Source organism: Acinonyx jubatus, chromosome E1 (genome assembly GCF_027475565.1).
Source record: "Acinonyx jubatus isolate Ajub_Pintada_27869175 chromosome E1, VMU_Ajub_asm_v1.0, whole genome shotgun sequence".
NCBI classification, from domain to species: Eukaryota; Metazoa; Chordata; class Mammalia; order Carnivora; family Felidae; genus Acinonyx; species Acinonyx jubatus.
The window spans coordinates 49130109-49154525 of record NC_069397.1 but is presented as its reverse complement, the minus strand read 5'-3'; the positions used below and the strand labels follow the sequence as shown (position 1 = coordinate 49154525).

Here is a 24417-nt window from a genome sequence, read left to right as displayed (position 1 = left end):
CACCTGATTTCAGACGTCCAGCCTCTGGAACTGTGAAAGAATAAATTTCTGTTGTTTTAACGCACCCAGTTTGTGATACCTTGTCACAGCGCCCCAAGAAAGTAATATCATGGGGATTTGGGCAGTGAATGTGAGATGAGCTAGTTTATGAAGTTTATATGATTAGGTAGCTTAAGAAAGAAGGCAGTGGAAAATATTTCCCTGTATTTAATTATCAGGGGTGTCTTAAAAAAGGAGGGAGGAGAGAAGATAACTATGTTAGAAGTCATAAAATAAAGAGGGGGCTGGATTTTAGAGTAGGTTATAAGACTAGGTTGAGAGACTGTGCGGTGGGATTGAGTTTAGCAAAGACTGGCCCACTTTCCTCTGGGACGTTCACAGGCAGTAGAGACAGTGAGAGGGAAGCTAGTATCCTGTGGTCTCTGAGTTTTCAGCAAAACGGTTAAGTTTACGTACTGAAAAGGCTAAAGTGCAGAAGTAGGGCTGAGGACCCCAGGAGAGCAGGAAGACAAAGAAGTAGATGAAAAGATCCGTGAAGTGTGTGAAGAGGGCCGGGTTGATGTGTGGGCGCTTGCAAATCCAAGTTTGGAGGAATTGGGAGCTCAAAGAGGTACTACCCAAGCACGTATCAAGTGCAGAGGTTTGGAACAGAAAAGGTCCAGCCCCCATAATACATGTGGAACAGAGACCCAGGGATTTCATGTCACCTGCCAAGCTGATGAGTGACAGATTTGGAATGTAGGTCTCAGACTCCTAACCTTGTAAACACTTCACTGCACCTTATTTTATTTTATTTTATTTTATTTTATTTTATTTTATTTTATTTTATTTTATTTTATTTTATTTTATTTTCAAAATATGAAATTTATTGTCAAATTGGTTTCCATACAACATCCAGTGCTCATCCCAAAAGGTGCCCTCCTCAATACCCATCACCCACCCTCCCCTCCCTCCCACCCCCATCAACCCTCAGTTTGTTTTCAGTTTTTAAGAGTCTCTTCTGCTTTGGCTCTCTCCCACTCTAACCTCTTTTTTTTTTTTTCCTTCCCCTCCCCCATGGGTTTCTGTTAAGTTTCTCAGGATCCACATAAGAGTGAAAACATATGGTATCTGTCTTTCTTTGTATGGCTTATTTCACTTAGCATCGCACTCTCCAGTTCCATCCACGTTGCTACAAAGGGCCATATTTCATTCTTTCTCATTGCCACGTAGTACTCCATTGTGTATATAAACCACAATTTCTTTATCCATTCATCAGTTGATGGACATTGAGGCTCTTTCCATAATTTGGCTATTGTTGAGAGTGCTGCTATAAACATTGGGGTACAAGTGCCCCTATGCATCAGTACTCCAGTATCCCTTGGGTAAATTCCTAGCAGTGCTATTTCTGGGTCACAGGGTAGGTCTATTTTTAATTTTCTGAGGAACCTCCACACTGTTTTCCAGAGTGGCTGCACCAATTTGCATTCCCACCAACAGTGCAAGAGGGTTCCCGTTTCTCCACATCCTCTCCACATCTATAGTCTACTGATTTGTTCATTTTGGCCACTCTGACTGGCGTGAGGTGATATCTGAGTGTGGTTTTGATTTGTATTTCCCTGATGAGGAGCGACGTTGAGCATCTTTTCATGTGCCTGTTGGCCATCCGGATGTCTTCTTTAGAGAAGTGTCTATTCATGTTTTCTGCCCATTTCTTCACTGGGTTATTTGTTTTTCGGGTGTGGAGTTTGGTGAGCTCTTTATAGATTTTGGATACTAGCCCTTTGTCCGATATGTCATTTGCAAATATCTTTTCCCATTCCGTTGGTTGCCTTTTAGTTTTGTTGGTTGTTTCCTTTGCTGTGCAGAAGCTTTTTATCTTCATAAGGTCCCAGTAGTTCATTTTTGCTTTTAATTTCCTTGCCTTTGGGGATGTGTCGAGTAAGAAATTGCTACGGCTGAGGTCAGAGAGGTCTTTTCCTGCTTTCCCCTCTAGGGTTTTGATGGTTTCCTGTCTCACATTCAGGTCCTTTATCCATTTTGAGTTTATTTTTGTGAATCACTGCACCATATTTTAGATTAAAATCCCTAAAACTGTGGAAATAAATTATCTTTTAAACGGAGTTACTAAGAAGGCGTATGATAGTCTCAGCTTCACTGTTTTCTCTGTCCTTATTTTACATTTTTTTAAATGTTTATTTATTTTTGAGAGAGAGAGAGAGGCACAGTGTGAGTGGGGGAGGGTCAGAGAGGGAGGGTAGACACAGAATCTGGAACAGGCTCCAGGCTCTTAGCTGTCAGCACAGAGCCTGACGTGGGGGCCCCAACTCACAAAGTGTGAGATCATGACCTGAGCCGAAGTCAGAGGCTTAACCAAATGAGCCGCCCAGGTACCCCCTCTGTCCTTGTCTCTCATGAATGGTTATTAACTCCTGTATACATCCCAGGAAATGTATCGCTGACAGTAAAAAATCATGGAATGAGATTTTCAGGATTGATAAACAAGGATTATTTACAATCTGAGAATGTCCAATTTATGTGCAGCTGGAAAAAAAAAGTAACTCAATCATTCAAGGTCCACCATCTTGCCTAAACTATTAAATTATGAAAACAGGTATTCGCTATCATTTCGATTAGCATAATTTTCGTAGTGGTAGTTGAGAGTGAGGGGCTGGGGTCCAAACCCTGCTGTAGACTCACATGTTGGCTCTGCCTGTATTTGAACATCTGCAAATAACTTCCACCCTTAAGCCCCACTTTTCAAATCTGTAAAATGGTTGTAAATGTAATATTTCATACTTCATAGGTTTAATTTCAATAGTAAATAAGGAAATTTACTATTCACATACTTTCTAGCACATAGGAAACCAGTCAGTACAAGGGGCCATTTAGCTGAAGTGCAAAAGTTAAGTTTTAGGTGAAGACTCATCATGTGAATTATGCCGATTTCTGAGATGATCATCCCTCGTCTACCCTCCATCTGCCCAACTTCTATTCTTTTTAATCTGCTCTTTTTTTGACTTGGGTGTCTAATTTTCAATCCTTAAAAGCTCATAGAGACTAACTTAGCACCGTGGGTTTTTCTTCCTTTTAGAATCTGATCATTTTTTTTTTCGTGAATGCCAGAAAGAACAATAAACAAATACCACGTGCCATGCTTAGCCAACCATCCATAACTACATACTCCCCACTGAGTAATTGGGCAAGAAACACATGGGAGGAAAAAAAAAAAAACAACTTATCAAGTAAAAAACATTTGGCAGGATTTTTCCACATAGGCTGTGACCTGTTTTCAGAGGCCAAATGGAATAAAAACAGTTTTAAAACAGGCAAACATTTGCAGAAGAGCTTTTGAAGGATTCTTAGCTGTTCTTCTAGACAAAAAGAGAATAGTGAATCCGAGGTGCTTCTAAGCTCCTCACGCATTGTCCTGACAGTAAGTCAGATTACATTCCACTTTGCATAAGGTAAGTAAGGCGTAAAGTGTACATATAGCCAATGCCAAACATTTTGATTGACATTGTTAAAATTATTTTATTGTTCTGATATTTCTAAATTATTGTATGTTTTATATGGTAGACCTGATGAGTGATTTAATTTTTTAAACTCAGTTATATAGTGTTTTTAGTATGATAGTAAAATGGAAGAGAGACTCAGAAGTGTGTACGAATATAATTAATTTTCAGGGGGTCAGCTTCATACGTCTCTGGTTAGCCTTTTGAGAATTTGCTGAGTTTTACTTCTTGGAAGTGTGTTGGCATTAGGACAGGTTATTTTTCCCCGTGGCTTCTTTTTTCTTTTAAAATGTCCTTGTGGGTAGCTTATTGAGCTATTCAAACAGAACCTCGAAGATAAATGTTTTGACTTAGAAACTTTCTCAAGTTAGAATTTATAGATTATTTTGATATTTATAGCTTTACCTTTTCTTTCATCAAAAAAAAAAAAACACAGAAACAGAGCAAGTTCTCTGAATCTTGTTATTATGTATAACATCAACATTTATTCAAATTAATTTAAACGACCAGAGTTCTGATACTGGCCAAATTCCAATCTCTGGAATTTCACATTGAAAATACAGAAGGATCCCTATTATACATCATGGTGATTACAAATCAATTACTTCAATAATATACACTGACATGTTTTTGGTTTCCCTTTGTATTTGTCTTACATTCTTACTACATAAAAGAGGACTCATGAATTTAAGAGGAGAAATTAGCTCTTTGGGTTCTAAGAATGACTATCATTGTTATTCGACTTTGCTTTACTCAGTGGTTACCTAGATATTAAATAAGCATGCAAAAGTGTGCCATTCGATGTGCAGACTGCTGGTGGGCAATTCTCTGACCAAAAAAAAAGAAAAGAAACGCAACCCCCCCCCAAAAAAACACCAAAACTGGATATGGTTTTATTTATTCTTTTTTTTCTTTAAGTAAAGAGCAAAGTGTTTTTTGGATTCTAAACATCGCTAACATCCTATTCCCTGATATACTTTAGATTGTTGTAATGTTGAGATTTGGCAGAAAAAAGTTACTTTTGAGACAAGAGAGGAAAGATCTCCTATACTGCCACCATCATCACCCATTGCCATGAGAGCCTGGAGAGAAATACTTAACCGCTGACAAGATAATTTACGTTTGTTAATACGTAATACTTAAAAACAAACCAAAAACCTACTGAATGTTTTTCTGCAGAGTCAAATAAGGCATCAAGTTAATGCAATCAAGTTAATGCACTTGAAGCTATGTTTTCAAAGTGGTCAGAAGCTTTTCTGTAATTGGGGTTATTTGGGTCTTTTTTTTTTCCTTCTAGTTACTGCTGTGCAATATTTACTTCACCCTCTCTTTCCATGAACAGAAGAAAATGATTAAAAAAAAGATAAGCGTGTATCAACAAACTCAGGCCCTTTTATACAAGAATTTCCTTAAAAAATGGAGAATGAAAAAAGAGAGCTTATCGGTATGGGTCACAATGTCTATTTTCCCGTATTTAGTGAATGAAAACCATCATTTAGTATTATGCTGTTTGTGTTGCTTTTTTATGTTCACATTCCACAGGCTAGTTGATTTGGAGTTCTAAATAAAACATTTTACAAATATTGCAGAATAAGATATAAGATATATTACAGAAAAGGATAATACTTATGGTGAATTGATGAGATTTAACTGAAGGACTCAGATGATAGCTCCTGAAAAACAAAGTAACGTTTCATTTACTTTGATTTACTTCATTACTTTGATTTATGTTTCTGATTTACTTTGAGCCAACTTTAGTGTTAGGGGGAAAAAATGAAACAAGTTAGGCAAAATGAGATAGATTTTAAATGAGTAAACCATTGTACTCTACGGGGATGTTTGGATTAAGATTCTATTAATTAGGAGGGCTGAGCGAAAAAAATCTATGAGGAAAAATTAGGGAACTCTTTTGGGATCTTTTCAAGACTATGCTTTTTGTAAACACAGAGTGGTTTCAGGGAGCAGCCAGATCGATCTCTGACTGTCAGTATCTTTGCATTCTGTTGAGTTCCTCACATAAGGGCATAGACATTAGGGTGAAGACATTTGCTAAATGTTACCTTGAGATGTATCTGGGGCTGCCTTGGCCACGTTGAGGCTGTATTCTGTTTAAAAATAGCAAATAACATTTCACCGGGAGTTGGCAGAGTTCAGATTGTTGTTTGCTTTCTCTGTGAGAGCTCTTGAAACAATTCAGTTCTAGTATTTCAGCTGCTGTATCGATGAAGGGTACATTTTTGATAATCGCGTCACCAGAATTTTAAAGGCAACTTATCAAAAATGTTTTAAATTTCAAGATGTAGAAATAAAGCCACATCCTATCCTATTGACCCATGATCCAGAGTTGACGAGGGTTGACCTCTTGCCATCTTTGCCTTCTTTGTCTTTGTGTCTCTCCTCTTCAAGATATGGGGCGCCTGGATGGCTCAGTGGTTTGGGCTTCTGACTTCAGCTCAGGTCATATACTCTCACGGTCTGTGAGTTCGGGCCCTGCATTGAGCTCTGTGCTGACAGCTCGGAGCCTGGAGCCTGCTTCCGATTCTGTGTCTCCCTCTCTCTCTGTCCCTCCCCAGCTTGTGCTCTCTCTCTCTCTCTCTCTCAAAAAATAATAAATAAACATTTAAAAAATACTTCAGCTAGAACCTACAAGAATTAAAAACCTATTCTACATAACCACTAATACACTTCACAAAATTCACCAAAATTGCATATGATCATCTCAAGTTCAATTTTCTAAAATTTCCTGAAAAACTTTTACAGTTGGTTTCGATAAGCCAGGAATCAATAAGACCATCTCATACCTTGTTGAATATTCATGTTCTGCATCTATCTGATTGCTACTCATGCTGTCATTTAATTCATTCCTTTGCCTTCTACGTTTCTTTAAACAGAAAATTAGGTTGAAAGATGGGATTAGCTTCAGGTTGAACATTTTTGGCAGGAATATCTCATATGTGATGCTATGCACTTATATTGCATCACATATGAGGGCATACACTCAATAGTGGCTCACTACTGGGGATGCTGTGTTAGTGGGTTAAGATCAATGGGTGTGTTTGATATGATTTCAAAGTTGTGTATTTTTGAAATTGGTATTTGGGGAAGGCAAAAGTCGGAGAGAGAAATGAAACTCAATGCTCAATGATAGTACTTTCTGTCCTCAAATGTGTTTGCATGTTTCTTGATATCTGGACCACATCATAACTTGACTCATTTTTTCTTTTGTGTACTGGAGGAATGGACAATAACATTGCTTCTTGGGCTATATTTTTGCATCTTTTCGGGACTCTTCAGAGCGACCCATCTTCCTGAACAGCCTCCTCATGTCCTGGGACGTGTGGATGAATTTAATGACTCTGATCTGGTGGTGGCATATACCCCAGTCACTAACATGACACAGAAGATAATCGATAAGATGTCTTCGGCTTCATTTATGAAAGGTGTGTTGCCCAATGTTTCATTATTATGCAATCTGCACATGTTTAACTTGAAGTTTATTGTGCAAATTGAGTTTATTTGCCTAGCCTATGGGTCAGTATTTCTCAACTGGGGCGAGGACCTTTATTCTATATGCCACGTGGGGGTTGGTGTAGGGTTACAGGTGAGGGTAGGTGGGTGAGAAGTGACATCGGCTTAACCTGGGGTTTTTCAAATCACACACACTCCCTTCAGCCCTCTCATCCTTGAAATCTGTGCTGTTGTGGGTCATCATTAGTATATGTTCTGTACTCCAAAAAGTAAGGTGGGAATAGGAAAACAAGTTTGAACCATATTCTAGATGATTTCGCTTTTTACCCCCGACCACTTTCTTCCGTTTTTTTTGTGATTCTTCACGGCAGCTTCTGGATCTCTGACTTCTGCCTGTCTCCCTTACCCACATCGGCCATGTGCTCTGACTGAACAGGGTTCATTCTACCCTGATCTGGTTTTCCATGCCTCCCCTATTTGGTCATTTACCACATCTCTTTTTAACTTGGGAAGCATTTCCAAAAGCCACAGGGATTAGTCTCCCCGCCTGCACAGTGTAGGCTCTTTGCTGCCTTTTTAAAAAATGTTTATTTACTTGTTTTGAGACAGAGTATGTGAGTTGGGAGGGGCAAAGAGAGAGGGAGAGAGAGAGAATCCCAAGCAGACTCCCCCACTGTCACGGGGCTCGATCTCACAAGCTGCAAGATCATGACCTGAACCAAAATTCAGAGTCAGGCACTTAACTGACTGAGCCACCCAGGCGCCCCAGCTCTCTGCTGCTTTTAGTCCTTGGAGTCTCATGGCCCAGTGGGTCCATCTATCCTTTTCTAATAGAAGCCCCCAATTCAGCTGTCATGCCAGCCTGTTCCAGTCATAGCTCCTCTCATGACACCTCATTCTACATTTGTCTGACTTGTGCTGTTCAGCCCAAATACTCGTGTTTGGGCCTTGACATTATTTGTATACCTCTAGAGAAAAGCAGTGAAATTAGCATTGTCCTCATAAAAATTCCACAGCCTTGGGGTACCTGCCTGGGTGGCTCAGTCAGTTAAGCGTCCGACCTTGGCTCAGGTCATGATCTCATGGCTCATGAGTTCAAGCCTCGCGTCGGGCTCTGTGCCGACAGCTCAGAGCCTGGAACCTGTTTTGGATTCTGTGTCTCCCTCTCTCTCTGTCCCTCCCCTGCTCTCACTCTGTCTCTCTCTCTCAAAGGTAAATAAACATTAAAAAAAATTTTTTTTTAATTTCACAGCCTTGCTTCATGTTTGGAAAGATGAGTTTTGAAAGATATAGCTACACTATGAAATTGAGTATGTTCTCCTCTTCATGCAGACATCATACTGAGTGAGCTCTAAGTACTGTGTTAAAATTAGTAAAAATTTTAGAACATAATACACGAAAGTATAAAAAAGTATTTAAAAAGGAGATCATAAATTGGACATCAGAGGTTTCCAAAGCTTCCACTAGTAATGGATTAATTATCCACTTATTGGATGGATTACTTCTACAGATTATAAACTCATCCCTTATGAACGTTGTGAGCTTAATTCTTAAAAACTGTTCTTGACTTCAAAGAACCTGTAGGTGGACTGTAACTACTGGTTTTTAAAAGACATTATGTCATTTACCTCTTTTCACATATTTACAGAGTGTGAAACAATAGGAAAGACTTTCAGTAGCTACTTTGCACCTACTCAGGGATGGTATGTGACACCTAATAAACAATTACAACTTGGTTTTGTGTTCTCTAGTGACCAGCTGATATGATTCTTCATATTTTTTCATGTGTGGCAGGAAGAAAAACCATTGGGGTTGCTGATAAAGAAATGATGGATACGGTACTTTTAGAAAGCCATCATGAAATGGTGGGAATTGTGTTTAACGATACTTTTTCGTATCAGCTGAAGTTGAATTGGGCATATGGACTCTCAATTGCAGAAGAACACTCTGAATACTCAGGTAACTATAGAAGAATTATACAATCTGTTTTGCAACTTCATCAAATCCCCAGTTGGTAACGAATGATAAAAACATTGATCAAATAAAAAAAAAAGTAATGTACTTTTTATTCCTGCACTTAGTGATCAGTCTTTCCTGTAGGAGGAGTCCAATGATTGTGGCCACCGTGCCCTAATACGCTTCTTTCTGCCAGTTTTGCAGAAATGCTTTAAACATGCTCTAGACTGTATATCCATGGGCTCTGAGCGGGCCTGTAGATATTTCACTCTAGAGCCAAAGTGAAAGGTCTTAATCCGCATGGATTGATGGCATTGCACAATGATGGCATGTTTTTGTCTTTCCTTCAAGAACACTGTTGGGATATGCATGATGACATTTTTTGTTACGTGACAAGATACTGGCAAAATGGGTTTGTGGCTTTTCAAACTGCGATTAATGCTGCAATTATAGAAGTAAGTGACAAACTTAAGCGATCTGCTTTATATCTTCGGTATTTTCTATCTGCTTTATATCTTCAGCATATCTTCAGTATTTCCCTATCTTCTTCTGCCTCGCCCCCACACTCTTAGGGGATTGTTCTCTGCTTCTTATTCCCAGAGAAAAAGAAGCTGACGGATGGGAATATCCCCAACTTCCCGATGCAAAGCCTGTTCAACTACAGACCCGCTACTCACGACACCCATCCTTTTCCTTCGACCTCCTCTCTAATGTCTTTCCTCAATTCACAGGCTGAATCCTGTTCCTTCCAACATTATCAGGAAGGTTGCTCAATGGGTTTTCCCTTCTGTCTCCTCTTTCTTCAACTTCCCCCTTTCCTCTAGAGTCTTCTCTTTGGGATCTAAAATTATTAATTTCTCCACGTATTATCGGGACCTTTCCTTATTTCCTCCTCAGGCAAGTACTCTCTAGCTCCCTCCTCTTAACAGCTAAGTTTCTTGAAAGAGTTGTCTTCACGTAGGCCCCACTCAACTCAGAATGACTTCTGTCTCACACCATACCACCCGAATGGCATTTTTTTAGGTTGGTAACAACTCCCATGTTGATTAATGGCTGACATTTTTCATCCCTTATCTTAATTGATCTTTTAACTAAATAATATAGCCTTTACCTGGTCTTCGTGTACTTTTCTAGCCCTTCCTTTTCAGTCTTCTTGCCAGTGTATCCAACTTCATACTCATGCTTCCTTATATCTGTAGTTCCACACGGTTCTAACCTAGGCATCTTTCTCCAACCTCTGTCCTTTCTCTAAACAATGTTATTCATTTCCATAACTTTAATTACAGTTTACAGGCTGATTAAGTCGACTTGCAAACCAAAAAACTTGTTCTAAATTTTTTTAATGTTTATTTATTTTTGAGAGAGAGAGAGAGAGAGAGAAACACACAGAGAGAGAGAGGGAGACACAGAATCTGAAGCAGGCTCCAGGCTCTGAACTGTCAGCACAGAGCCCGACGCGGGGCTCAAACCCACGAACCATGAGATCATGACCTGAGCTGAAGTCAGACACTTAACTGACTGAGCCACGCAGGTGCCCCATAAACTTGTTCTGTAAGGGGCCAGATCATAAATACTGTAGGCTCTGGGGCCCAACATTTACTATGGCACGTATTGAACTCGGCTGTTGTAATGTAAAGCAGCCATAGACAATAGGGAAATGAGCATGGCTCCGTTCCAATAAGACTTTATCTACAAAACAAGTGGTGGACCAGATTTGGTCCATGGACCATAGTTGGCTAACCTCTGCTCTCGTTCTGTGTATCTGCTTACAGAATATCTCTACTTTGATGCTTCCTAATCAATTCAGACTAGTATGTTCAAAGCTGAATATGAGTATTTTTCTCTTAATGTGGCTGAGCCTTTCAAAAGTCTTCCTATCTCAGTGAATGCCAAAGCTACCCACCTAGCTGACCAACTAGAAACTGGGCAATTATCAGAGAAAATCTCCTCTGCCTCACCCATTACATCCAATCTGTCATCTAGCCCTGTTCATTCTAAGCTGAAACCCATGTACTTAACTCCACCACCAGCACTAGTCGAAGCCATTTTTTGGCTTTTGCCGTCTTTTATCTTTTATCACCTTTTGCCTGCCCTATGGGAGTAGTTTATTTCTTTGGCCCCATCTTCTTTCTCTCTCCCTCTTTTCCTCTCTCCCTCCCTCCCACTCTCTTGCCATCAGCTTTGCTTCAAGGACCTGTCTCCTGTGCCTCCGACATTCTACACTCCTTTCCTTTGCACATGCTGTTTCCTCTGCCCAGATTTTTTCTCTATCTTCAACTCTCCCCACGCCCCCCAGCTTTATTTAGGTAAGATCATTATATACATAAATGTCATTTGTTCAGGGAAGCCTTGCCTGTGTTTCATCTCACAGCACACTCTGCTTCTCTGTTAAGGCAATTGCTCAAGTATCATCAAACAATTGATTGTGCAGTGAGTTATCTGAGATCTCCCCTTCCTTCTCGCCCCCCCCCCCCATGAAATATAAAGCTTCATGAGGGTGAGGAGTGTTCCTGTGGATCCCTGCTATCACTCCATCACCGATCATAGTATACTATCATAGCATGATAGACATCCAAGCAACGTCTAAAACAGCTCTTAGAAGTAATGTCAACTAATCCCAAAAGTCATCAAGACTGTTCTCATGATATTCATAGTTCACCATATCTTAAACAATGGAAATATGCAAATACTGAAGATGGAAAGAAGGAAAATGTGTATGGTTTTCCAATATATTTTTCTTTTTTGCTAATGTATCTTTCTATAGTTAAGGTAATGCATCTGTTTAACATCCCAATTTAGCTCACGACAAATCATTCTGTGATGGAGACGCTGACATCAGTTACTGGAATAAATATGAGGATGCCGTCCTTCATTTCTAAGGGAGAAGTTATAAACACATGGTTTATTTTTATTTGTATAGTTTATTTCTCCCCTTTTGTATACTCTACATCATTAAATGTTACAAAGGAAAGAAAGAAGTGTAAGAAGCTAATGGCAGTGATGGGTCTCCGGGAGTCAGCATTCTGGTGAGTTATGTTGCTTCTTTGCCTGTGTATCACCCCTTAAAAAAAAACAGAGAAACCCATTAGGTTATAAAAGAAAGTTAGATGCAGTCAGGAATTTTTCTTGTGTGCATTCAATTAAGTAATTCGCTCAGTTCTGTTGCATTTTAAGATGCTGGCAGTTGAAAATAAGTAAGGACTGTGCTTATGTTTCCCAGAGTTGAAGAATAGGAAATAGGGTGCTTGTTATCAATTAGCTATTGCCAGAAAAATGCCGTATAACGAAACACCCTAAGGGGCGCCTGGGTGGCTCAGTCGGTTAAGTGTCCAACTTCAGCTCAGGTCGCGACCTTGCATTTTGTGGGTTCAAGCCCCACGTCAGACTCCATAAGTGCAGAGCCTGCCTGGGATACTCTCTCCTTCTCTCTCTGCCCCTCCCCAGCACACGCGTGTGCACTCTCTGTCAAAGTAAATACATAAACTAAAAAAAAGCACCCCAAAACCCAGTAACCTCAAACACCAATCATTCATTCCTTTCATTTGTCTGTGGCATGGCTGGAGGCTGGCAGATCTCGTCTGGGCCTGGCTGGGTGTGGATCCACATTTAGGTCTCACCCAAGTCTGCCCACGTGCCTCTCAACCTCCATGGGTCAGCAGTATAGTGACATATTCTCCTCTAATCGCAAAAGTGCAAGAGAGCAAATCTCACTGCACACGCACATTTCAGGCTCCTGCTCAAGTCATATTTGATAAGATTCCATCCAACAAAGCAAGTCATGTGGACAAATCCAAAGTCAAGAGGCAAAGAAGTATATTCTGCCCACTCCAAAACCAAAACAGGCCAAATAGCCAAGCCCAAGATCAGTGATACATTTAATTATATCCCTTCATGGAAGTGAAACAGGGAAGAAGGGAGTGAAAAATTGAACAGCAAACTAATTTACCACAATGTTATTAAAACCAATTCATATAGGTGGTCAATAAAGATATTCTTTGGGTGGGACAAAGGATTAGATGAGACAATATGTTTAAAGTACTTAGCACAGGAGCACCTGGGTGGCTTAGTCGGTTAAGTGTTCGACTTTGCCTCAGGTAGTGATAGCACAGTTTGTTCGTTCGAGCCCCGTGTCAGGCTCTGTGCTGATAGCTCATAGCCTGGAGCTTCAGATTCTGTGTCTCCCTCTCTCTCTGTCCCTCCCCCCATTCATGCTCTCTCTCTCTCTCTCTCTCTCTCTCTCCCCAAAATAAACATTAGAAAAAAGGTTTAAAAGGGGCGCCTGGGGGGAGCCTGGGTGGCGCAGTCGGTTAAGCGTCCGACTTCAGCCAGGTCACGATCTCGCGGTCCGGGAGTTCGAGCCCCACGTCAGGCTCTGTGCTATCAGCACAGAACCTGCTTTGGATCCTCTGTCCCACTCTCTCTCTGTCTCTCTCCTTCTCAAAAAATGAATAAACATTAAAAAAATTAAAAAAATAATTAAGTACCTAGCACAGACATTGTTGGCGCTTATAAGGCACAAGGTGCATAATAAAATGACTCTGTCTGTCTCCATTTATCTATTGACCCTTTTCCCATACACTTTGAGATAGCATATAATACAGTCATAGAAGCAAACATTGAACTTAACATATTCCAGGGATCACTCACAGTTCATAGTGCTATGATCCTTATTCACAAGTAAGAAGACCAAGGCACAGAAAGGTAAGATTTTTACCTAAGAAAAATCCTGTCTTTTAACCACTGTGCTACATAAGTCAAAAAGATTAATAAAAGGAAATTAGTGACAAGGTGATATTTTTCCCTTGATAGAAAAAGTTGTTAGTGAAATGTGCCAACAGAAATGCATATCATATTGTCTTTAGTGTTTTTGAAAAAAGAAAAAGAAAAATGTTACGTATGGATCCAACTTTCTAAGTGCCTCAAATGGAGAAAAAACACAGCAGAAGGTTTTCCTGATATAGAACTGTCCAGGTTAGCAGGATTTACATTGGCTAGAGATTTTTAAAAATTGGCTACTCTTGTGTGCTATTGGGGAGAATGTTTGTGAATATGCTCTTCACCCTGGTTCTCATCAAAGACAAGGAAAAGAGATTTTTAAAATGAAATATTATGAATTAAAAAGTATGGCTTTGACAATCTAACTTCCAAGAGAATACCATTACCAAATGCAGGCATCCCAGTTATTGGAGTAAAACTGATTTATTTCTTATAAAGTCCCCACATTCTTGTATATTTTACACTCTTACGTTTTCTCCCTGATTACACACAAAGTTTGCTATAATCTACTTAACCCAAATAAGGCTCAAGAATGCAGATTATTCAAAATATGTGCAGAAATTTCAAAGGATCTCCAGAGTAATTTCTTCTATAAAACATTGTGAATAGATTATGAGAATTATTTACAGCACTCTCTTTATAACCATACATATCTGTTATATGAAATTCTAGCAATTTCAGTTCTATGAGCCATAATTATCTTAACAATTAAGAGAATTTGGTTTAAATAATACATGAATTATGATTAGCTCCTATTGGGACTAATTTTTTTTAAGAGGGTAGAACAGGGAAACAAAGGGATAAAACAAATGATTGAAAACAGATTTTTTTGCTTGATTTTTTTCCTTTATTAGATAATAATTAGCTGTTCCCCTAACATTCTTCAAAGATGACTGATTTTTTAAATACCGTTAAAAACTCATGGATCTGAATATGCCTAATAGGATTCAAGCCACTGTAATTATTATTCTTATTGAACCCTAAATTGTCCCATCTTTGGCCAAAGAGAGTCAAAGGTTAGTTTCAGATTCTTTTTGACAAGATTCCAAATGGATTTTTAAAAAAATAAATTTCTTGCTACTTTGTGTGGCAAGATTTCTTTTAGTTGGCAAAAGTATGTCAAGAACATTGCATACTGGGGGCACCTGGGTGGCTCAGTCAGTTAAGCAGCCGACATCGGTTCAGGTCATGATCTCACGGTCCGTGAGTTCGAGCCCTGCGTCGGGCTCTGTCCTGACAGCTCAGAGCCTGGAGCCTGTTTCAGACTCTGTGTCTCCCTCTCTCTGACCCTCCCCCGTTCATGCTCTGTCTCTCTCTGTCTCAAAAATAAACGTTAAAAAAAAAAAAAAAAGAACATTGCATACTAGAAATGTTTTTTGGATATTTATTGGATTGGTCATTGTTTCTAGCCTTTGTCAACAGAAGAGATAGAATAATGATATGTATTCTACATTTTCATATGGAATAACACACACAATTAAAGATAAATGTCTTATGAATTCATACTGATAATTACAAGTCAAATATAGTCGAAAAGCATTTACTTAACCTCTCCTGTATTTCTACTAGGTCTCCTTTCCTTTGCACTGAGACATACAGAGAAGGTGAGAATTAGAATATCCCTAATTATTCATTTGTTTTATCCAGAAATATACATATAATGGGTCTAACCATACGAATAGTATTACTTCAGTACACTAACTGAAAACAAAGTACTGTTTTCCAACAGTCTCTCCCAATCCCCCCCAATTGTTTATAGTTTATGCATCTATACTGACAGAATACAAAACACACTTTCTCCTTTTAAAACATCGTGTAGGGGTGCCTGGGTGGCTCAGTCGGTTGAGCGTCTGACTTTGGCTCGGGTCATGATCTCGCGGTCTGTGAGTTCGAGCCCCACGTCGGGCTCTGTGCTGACAGCTCAGAGCTTGGAGCCTGCTTCGGATTCTGTGACTCCCTCTCTCTCTGCCCCTCCTCTGCTCATGCTCTGTCTCTCTCTGTCTCAAAAATAAATAAAAACATTAAAAAATAAATAAAACATCGTGTAGTCTTAGTTCTACAAGTAACTACAATTTTTTCTAATTAAACATTTCATTTGGAGTGGATTCATACTCAGTTTTTTCCAATTTTATTGTAGAGAGAGAGAGAGAGAGAGAGAGTGAGCAGGAGAGAGAGAGAGAGAGAGAGAGAGAGAGAGAGAGAGAGAGAGAGAATCTTAAGCAGTCTCCATGCTCTGCTCGGAGCCTGATGGGAGGCTCAGTCCCATGACCCTGAGATCATGACCTGAGCAGAAATCAAGAGTCAGACACTCAATTGACTGAGTCACCCAAGTGCCCCGATTCATACAAAGTTTTAAAGAAATTTGTGATGTATATTTATTTTTGAGAGAGGGGGAGAGGGGCAGAGAGAGACAGAAACATAGAATCTGAAGCAGGCTCCAGGCTCTGAGCTGTCAGCACAGAGCCCGACACGGGGCTCAAACTCATAAACTGTGAGATCATGACCTGAGCTGAAGTCAGACACTTAACCAACTGAGCCACCCAAGTGCCCCCATACTCAGTTTTAAGAAACACATTGCATGTCCTCTTTACCCAGTTTCCCCTAAGGATAACATCTTGCAAAACTATCGTATCATATCATAATACAGTTAAATTATGGACATTGATATAGTTAAGATACAGAACAGTTCCATTGTTCCATTATTATAGCCACATTCAACTCTCTTCCTTATCCCCCAACCCCTAACCCCTGCTAACCACTAATCTGTTCACCATTTCTATAATTTTGACATTTCAAGAATGCTGCATAAATGGAATCACATGGTTCATCACCTTTTGGGGCTTTTTTTCCACCCACTAAGTCCAATTTCCAAGTACAATTTCCAAGCACTTCATCCAAGTTTGTATTTATCAATGGTTCGCTCCTTTTTCTTGCTGAGGACTATTCCATTGTAGCAATATCTCTGTTTGTTTGGCCATACCTCTGTGTAGCTGTTCAACCTTTGAAAAAGAGAGGAGTTGTTTCTGGTTTGGGAGTATTACAAATAAAGCTGCTATGAACCTTGATGTCCAGCTATTTATATGAACATAAGTTTTCATTTCTCTGAGGTAAATGCCCGGTGGTATGATTTCTGGCTTGCGTGGTAATTTAGTTTTATAAGAAACTGCCAAACTGGTTTCCAGAGTGGATATACCATGTTATATTCCCACTCGCGATTTATAAATGACAAAAGCATGTATTATAGGAAATAATTGTATTTGAGTTGGTTCATGCTTTTATACATGTATTGGAATTTACATATTCTAATATTCTTATTAACTCATTGAACGTAATATTGTCCATTGTCTCTCATTTCTTTTCTTTTTAACTAATCGTCATGTTTCGAAGTTCTCTTTACCCCAATCTATGACCAGCTCTTTAAAAAAAAAAATACTCTTAAGTATTAGGAGTAGATGTTTCCACGTATGAAGATTTACCCTGTCTTCAAAACTTAATTGAATAAGATTGTTAGGTGTTTAGTCTTATAAAAGATTTTTAAAATTTCAAAGCAAGTAATGAGAGCATGAGAGGAAGACTATGATCTTGTTTATTGAGATATAATTGATATTTAATATTATATTAGTTTCATGTGCAAAACATAATGATTCAATGTTTGTATATATTGTGAAATGATCACCACAGTATGTCTAGTTACATACACAGGTTTACAATCTCTTCCTTGTGATGAGAACTTTAAAGATCCACTCACTTAGCAACTTTCAAGTAGATAATAGCATGTTACCAACTATAGTCACTAAGCTGTGTATTACAGTCCCATGACTTACTTTGTAACTTGTCCATCCTTTTTGGTCACCTTCACCCATCTCACCTGCTCCCCACCCCCACCTCTGGCAACCACCAATCTGTTCTCTCTGTATCTATGAGTTTGTTTTTTGTTATGTGTGTGTTTTTTCTTTTAGATTCTACATATAAGCGAGACTATGTAAGATTTCTCTTTCTCTGTCTGACTTACTTTACTTAACATAATGCCCTCAAGGTCCATCCATGCTGTCGCAAATGGCAAGATTTCCTTCTTCTTTCTGGCTGAATAATATTCTGTTGTGCGTATCTCTGTATGTCTATATAGATATCTCTCTTACCTATCACATTTTTTTGTCCTTTCATCCATTGATGGACACTTAGGCTTCCGCATCTTGGCTATTGTAAATAATGCTGCAATAAATGGGGGTGCAGATCTCTTTTTGAGTTAGGGTTTTAATTTCCTTCAGATAAGTATCCAGAACTAGAATTGCTAGATCATTTGGTAGTTCTGTTGTTAGTTTTTTGAGGAACTTCCTTGCCGGAAAAGCTATAATCATTTTTTTCCCTCAGATTGTATTTAATATTAAGTCATGTTCTTTATATGCTTTGGATATTTTTTTAAAATATAAGTTATTATCAAGTTGGCTGACATACAGTATATACAGTGTGCTCTTGGTTTGGGGGGTAGATTCCCATGATTCCTCGCTTACATACAACACCCAGTGCTCATCCCAACAAGCACCCTCCTCAATGCCCATCGCCCATTTTCCCCTCTCCCTTACCACCCATCAACCCTTAGTTTGTTCTCTGTATTTAAGAGTCTCTTATGGTTTGCCTTCCTCTCTGTTTGAAGCTATTTTTTTCCCCTTCCCTTTCCCCATGGTCTTCTGTTAAGTTTCTCAAGTTCCACATATGAGTGAAAACATGATATCTGTCTTTCTCTGACTGACATATTTACTCAGCATAATACCCTCCAGTTCCATCCACATTGTTGCAAATGGCAGGATTTCATTCTTTCTCATTGCCAAATAGTATTCCATTGTATACATAAACCACATCTTCTTTATCCATTCATCCGTTGATGGACATTTGAGCTCTTTCCATAATTTGGCTATTGTTGAAAGCGCTGCTATAAACATTGGGGTCCATGTGCCCCTATGGATTAGCACTCCTGTATCCTTTGGATAAAAGTCTATAATCATTCAAGCTTACCTTTTGTATACATGAAAATGCTATTCACCAGTGATAGTAACAACTTAATTTATGTACTACACAAGATTATAAAAAAGGATTTCAAATACATTATTTATACAAAGTGCTGAAAGGTCTACGTAATATAAAAGGTACTTGGCAGTTTATTAGTATTTCATGAAAGGTCAGTTTTCAAAAGCAAGAGCTATTTTCGTGTTTAAACATACCTTTCCATTTTTTCCCACAAATTTTCACAAACAACCATGCTTTGGCTACGGTGATATAGGATCACCATTGTACAGTGCTAACACCCATGAGACCTTTTGCCTTATTTTAGTTCTGTGCTTCCTAGGTGCACTGTGGTCTTCTAATTTGTAAAAGCAATGTGCTGACTGGTTAATGTCAAAAGTCACAGGAGGACAAAAGAAAATGAATAAAAAATGAGCTTTACTTAAATCTGAGAGATTTCGATTAAACATTACGAAAAGTTTTATACCAAAAGGAAGTTTAGTATAAGGAAGTTTAAATGTGAGATTAATGTATTTCCATTTCATATTTCTTTAGTCACTTGACTGCAAGAATCAGATTATACATCGTTATATGAATGTTTAAATTCGTTCAACAGTTGGGAAGTAATTATAATAACAGCAAAGCTTAAGGGTTCATGCACAGTATCTTGTTTAATCCTCGAACTGCCCTTATGAGGCAGCTTCCATGTTTCACTCCCTTTCATAGATGAGGGTGAGAAAGGAAAAGTCACTTGCCCATAATCACATGGTTAGAGAGTGCACAACCACAGTTTTGGAGTGAATTTGACCTTGGTGTGTTTGCTCTCAGAACTTGAACTCACAACCACTGTGCATGTTCTATTGCCTCTTCAAACATTTGTATGTGTGTGATATTCTGAATTAACAACTTGTTTCTACCGTAGGCTCTCCTGGGGATTAATGTATGCAGGCTTCGTATTTATCCTGTCCATTGCTATGGCTCTGATCATAACACTGAGCAAAACTGTAGTGATTGTTGGCTTCCTGGTGATCGTCACACTCTTTGTCCTATATGGCCTGTCCTTGGTGAGTGGACAACACGTGTCTCTTTACCTGCTTCATGTCTCAGATATGTGAACAAATGACGTTTCTTCAGGATGTTGGTATGGTATAGTCACTAATTTGATATCATGTTTTCTATATGTTTTGAGAGAGTTTGTTGACAATGGGAGCAACTGATTAATCGAAATGATTCCCAAAGGGAAAAAAAATACCAATTGGCACTCTTCTTTCTTCCTTCAGATAGCATTGGCTTTCCTCCTGAGCGTGTTGATAAAGAAACCTGTCCTTACCAGTTTGGTCGGGTTTCTCTTCACTACATTTTGGGGATGTCTGGGATTCACTGTATTGTACAGACAACTTCCTTCATCTCTGGGATGGATCTTAAGTCTTTTTAGCCCCTTTGCCTTCACTGCCGGAATGGCTCAGGTAAAGAACACAATGATTTTACGGTTTTACTTATTAGATTTTCAAAATTGAAGAGTTTGGTACTTCATGAAACTTAGTACTTCATGAAACTTCATGAAACTTTGGTACTTCATGAAACTTCTTTTTCAAGAAGTTCTGCTGTATTCTGTTGTCAGTTCTCATCAAAGTAATAAACAAGGTACATGGATCATTTGTAAAATCCTAGAAAATATAGAGTAGAAAAATAATTGCCTGGTATCCGACCACGCAGTTTTACTGATTTGTGTCCCCATTTAAATTTTTTTAAATGTTTTTATTTTTGAGAGAGAGAGCTAGTGAGGGAGGGGCAGAGAGAGAGGGAGACAGAGAATCCCAAGCAGGCTCCGCACTGTCAGCACAGAGCCCGTCGCAGGGCTCAAACTCACCAACTGTGAGATCATGACCTGAGCCGAAGTCGGGCGCTCAACTGACTAAGCCACGCAGAGGCCCCTGATTTGTGTGCCCATTTTAAAGAGGCAGTTAAGTGTGGAGGTTATGAGTAATAATGAGTAATAAGTGGAGACCGAGTGCAGGAATCAGGCTCAGCCCTGCCCACGTACCAGCTGGGTAACCTTGCTTTCCGTAGCCTCCCTTTCTTCATCTGTAGAATGGGGATGTGAGTAGAAGTCACCTTTATACATGGGGGTAAATATGAGGGCTGAGCATGCTATTGTACACGCATAATGCTAGAGCAGTCCCTGACACATGCTGTGGGAATGCGAGCTATTATCTTTATTATCTTTAAAATTAGTCTCTTCAAGTCTTCAATACTTATTTGATCCTATAATGTTTCCACAATATCTTATCCTCAGCATTTTTATATTTCCTTTAAATGTCTTCTAATTTCACTGCCCACTCTGAGTTTCTCTTCCTAGAATATGGTAGTTTTGTCCACTTCTCTAAATCTCCTTCTTCAAACCTTCTGTGATAATCAATTAGTCCGTTAAGTTTCTATTCTTTGGTTGCTTTACTTTCTTCTATAGCATTTCCCACTCTTGTGACAATTTTATTTGTAAAAAGCAATACTACTAACAAGTTCACTGTGCGTGTTTGAAAAAAAAGGCTATTAAGATATGAATTATATTTGTCTAGGCAGCACCATTTAATTAAAAAATCCTCTAGCTTTATGGGTTCATCTAACTGTTATTTTATTCTTTTTAATGTCAGATTTCACGCATGGATTATTACCTGATGGGTGTTACTTTTCCTGATCCCTCTGGAGAGTCACACGTAATGATGGTTACTTTCTTCATTTTGGCACTTGACGCTCTTCTCTATCTGATACTAATGTTATATTTTGAGCGAGCTTTGCCTGGTAAGTAATATTGTGGTTAAAGCTGAATTTAAAGCAATTCTGCTTCTTGTAAGGCAATGTCTTAATATTTGTCTACCTGTAATTTAAGAAGCCTTTCTGATGGCAGAGAAAAGGAAAAAGTTTCAAAAGAATAGCATCTCCTCGTTTTCATCCCACTATTTAATGGTCTGACCAGAATTGCTTGGTTAAAACATTTTGGTTAAAAATAACTTGTATTTGTTTTGGGTTTTATTTTTTATAAAGGTAGGGGTGTGTGTGTGTGTGTGTGTGTGTGTGTGTGTGTGTGTGTGTGTTGTAGGTGGGAAAGAGAAAGAAATAACTATAACAGCTATTGATTATGATGATGCTTTTTAGTGCTTGAATTGAACTAATGGACGATAAGATAGTTCATTAAACAACTCTTGCTAATATTTGGCTCTAGGAAACTTGTTCTTCTGCATCTCAAGAATACGAAGGAAAAAACACAGTTAAATAAAGTTAATGGATGACCTCTTCTTTTCCTTCTTTTTATGACCTTTTTAATGTTTATGTTTAATGTTTCTTTATTCTCGAGAGAAAGAGCATGAGCAGGGGAGAGGCAGAGAGAGAGAGGGAGACACAGAATCTTCAGGCTCCAGGCTCTGAGCTGTCCGCGCAGAGCCTGACATGAGGCTTGAACTCACGAACTATGAGATCATGACCTGAGCCAAAGTCGGACACTTAACCGACTGAGCCACCCAGTCAGTTTGATTTTGTTTTAATGTTTATTTATTTTTGAAAGAGAGAAAGAGAGAGAGAGCATGAGCAGGGGAGGGGCAGAGAAAGAGACACACACAGAATCTGAAGCAGGCTCCAGGCTCTGAGCTGTCAGCACAGAGCCTGATGTGGGGCTTGAACTCACTGAAGCTGGAGATGATGACCTGAGCCGAAATCAGATACTCAACTGACTGAACCACCCAGGCACACCTCTTTTTATGATCTTTTACAATCAGGCTAATGAGAATGCTTTTAATGGTGTTACAAAAATTAGTAAAATAAACTCTACAAATGACTTTTAAATTATTATCAAATTATTACCAAATTCCTACATAGAATGCATATATAATCCCGGGAACTAATATACTTCTATTCCCTTTTGCCCACATAAAATCCACAAACTGTAGTAGTCATCCATAATTCCTTCTCATGTGTCAGAGTATGAATAGGTCTGTCCTTTTCAAACCCTATTATTATTTTTTTTTAAGTTTTTTTATTCATTTATTTAGGGAGAGAGAGAGAGTGCCCAAGCAGGGGAGGGGCAGAGAGAGAGGAAGAGAGAATCCCAAGCAGGCTACACACTGTCAGCGCTGAGCCTGATGTGAGGCTCGAACTCACCAACTGTGAGATCATGACCTGAGATGAAACCAAGAGCCAGAGCCTTAACTGACTGAGCCACCCAGGTGCCCCTCAAACCCTATTATTTTGGTGTCTTTCTTTACCTCGTTTCTAATCCAGGTATTCTATTTTTAAAATATTTATAGTTTCCTTTCAGACTTTTATTTGTTTCCCGTTCTTCATCTCTGTTACACTATTATTTTAGGATTTTATCCCCTATGCCTTTTATTCATGCCATTAGTATAATTTCATTTTAAAATTTCATCATCTATCATTTTGAAACACTGTATTTCTTATGCATTCAGCAAATTGCCTTCGAAATTATTTGGCAAAATTACCCTTATAAATAAACAAGTTCTTAAAATTAAATGAGATTTCTTCTTTGAACAAAAAGTAGCATATAGTATATGGAACCCCTGAAAACCAAGGTAATATGTGTCCTTGCCTTGTGCAGGTCACAGTCAAAAATTGGCTGATTCTAGTGTCAGAATAATTGGAGGGGCACCTGGGTGGCTCAGTCGGTTAAGCATCCGACTTCAGCTCTGGTCATGATCTCACGGTTCATGGGTTTGAGCCCCACATAGGGGCTCTGTGCTGATAGCTTGGAGCCTGCTTCGATTCTGGGTCTCCCTCTCTCTCTGCCCCTTTCCTGCTCATACTGTCTCTCTCTCTCTCTCTCTCAAAAATAAACATTTAAAGAAAAGAGTAATTAGAAAAATTTACTGTCATTTCAAGCCTGCAAAATGGACCTTGAACTCCCAGATCTGCTCTCCTGATGTCTGCACTCATGGCAGTGGTTTTAAAAATTCCTTTTTGCGGAACTCTTCAAAGTGTACCCAGCTAAACTGGGGCTAGGCTCTTCTCCATTTTCTCATCATCTTTTCTCCTTTGAAATTTCTTATTTTCTCCTTTTCCCATTGTTTATCGAGTCAATTTGTGTTTAGCCTGCCAGGCCCAGGAGCCTCGTAGATAAAGTCGGAACTCCGTCTTGTGAATCCAGGGAGACATCGTTGTTAATGCTCTGAAGTTAATTATCCCCTGTCACAACTCTGTACCGTATTACCTATTTGTCCTCAATTTTTGTGTTTTTTCTACATTTAAAATAATTTTGGGGGTGCCTGGGTGGTTCGGTTGCTTAAGCATCTGACTCTTCGGCTCAAGTCAGGATCTCAAGGTTCGTGGGTTCGAGGCCTTCCTAGGGCTCTGTGCTGACAGTGTGGAGCCTGCTTGAGATTCTCTCTCTCCCTGTCTCTCTCTGCCCCTCTCCTGTTCATGCTCTCTGTGTCTCTGAAAATAAAGAAACTTAAAAAAATACTTTTTTCTCTGATATTTCCATCTAGAATTTAATTTGTATTTTAATAGGTAAATATCTACTTTTTTCTTATTAAGTTCTCTATGCATTCATAATTAGCTTACTTTTCTTTTCAGGCACTCCCCTAGCCTCCATCTTCCACTACGGGAAGGCACAATAAGTAGGATTTATGTCCAGGAAAATGGAATTCAATTTTTTCCCTTTCCTATGTATAATATAACCAGAAATTTTAGCAGTCAGTATTTAGTTCAGCATTTG

The 24417-nt window shown here is 39.0% G+C and overlaps 1 protein-coding gene across 5 annotated transcripts in view; it reads left to right on the top strand.

Annotated features, from left to right (window-relative positions):
* Positions 1-24417, top strand: part of ABCA10 (ATP binding cassette subfamily A member 10) — an 83311-nt gene that overhangs the window by 9912 nt on the left and 48982 nt on the right. For 2 of the 5 annotated variants that reach the window (XM_027047825.2, XM_053212400.1), the window contains exons 1-9: positions 3213-3446; positions 4792-4938; positions 6730-6934; positions 8757-8921; positions 9270-9373; positions 11718-11944; positions 19618-19759; positions 19976-20161; positions 21347-21494. In XM_027047825.2, the coding sequence (XP_026903626.1) occupies positions 4843-4938; positions 6730-6934; positions 8757-8921; positions 9270-9373; positions 11718-11944; positions 19618-19759; positions 19976-20161; positions 21347-21494 (1273 nt within the window). In that variant the 5' untranslated portion in view covers positions 3213-3446; positions 4792-4842. Of the gene's footprint in view, positions 1-3212; positions 3447-4791; positions 4939-6729; positions 6935-8756; positions 8922-9269; positions 9374-11717; positions 11945-19617; positions 19760-19975; positions 20162-21346; positions 21495-24417 lie in introns of those variants that run through there. The other 3 variants (XM_015072669.3, XM_053212401.1, XM_053212402.1) reach the window with 3 other exon arrangements.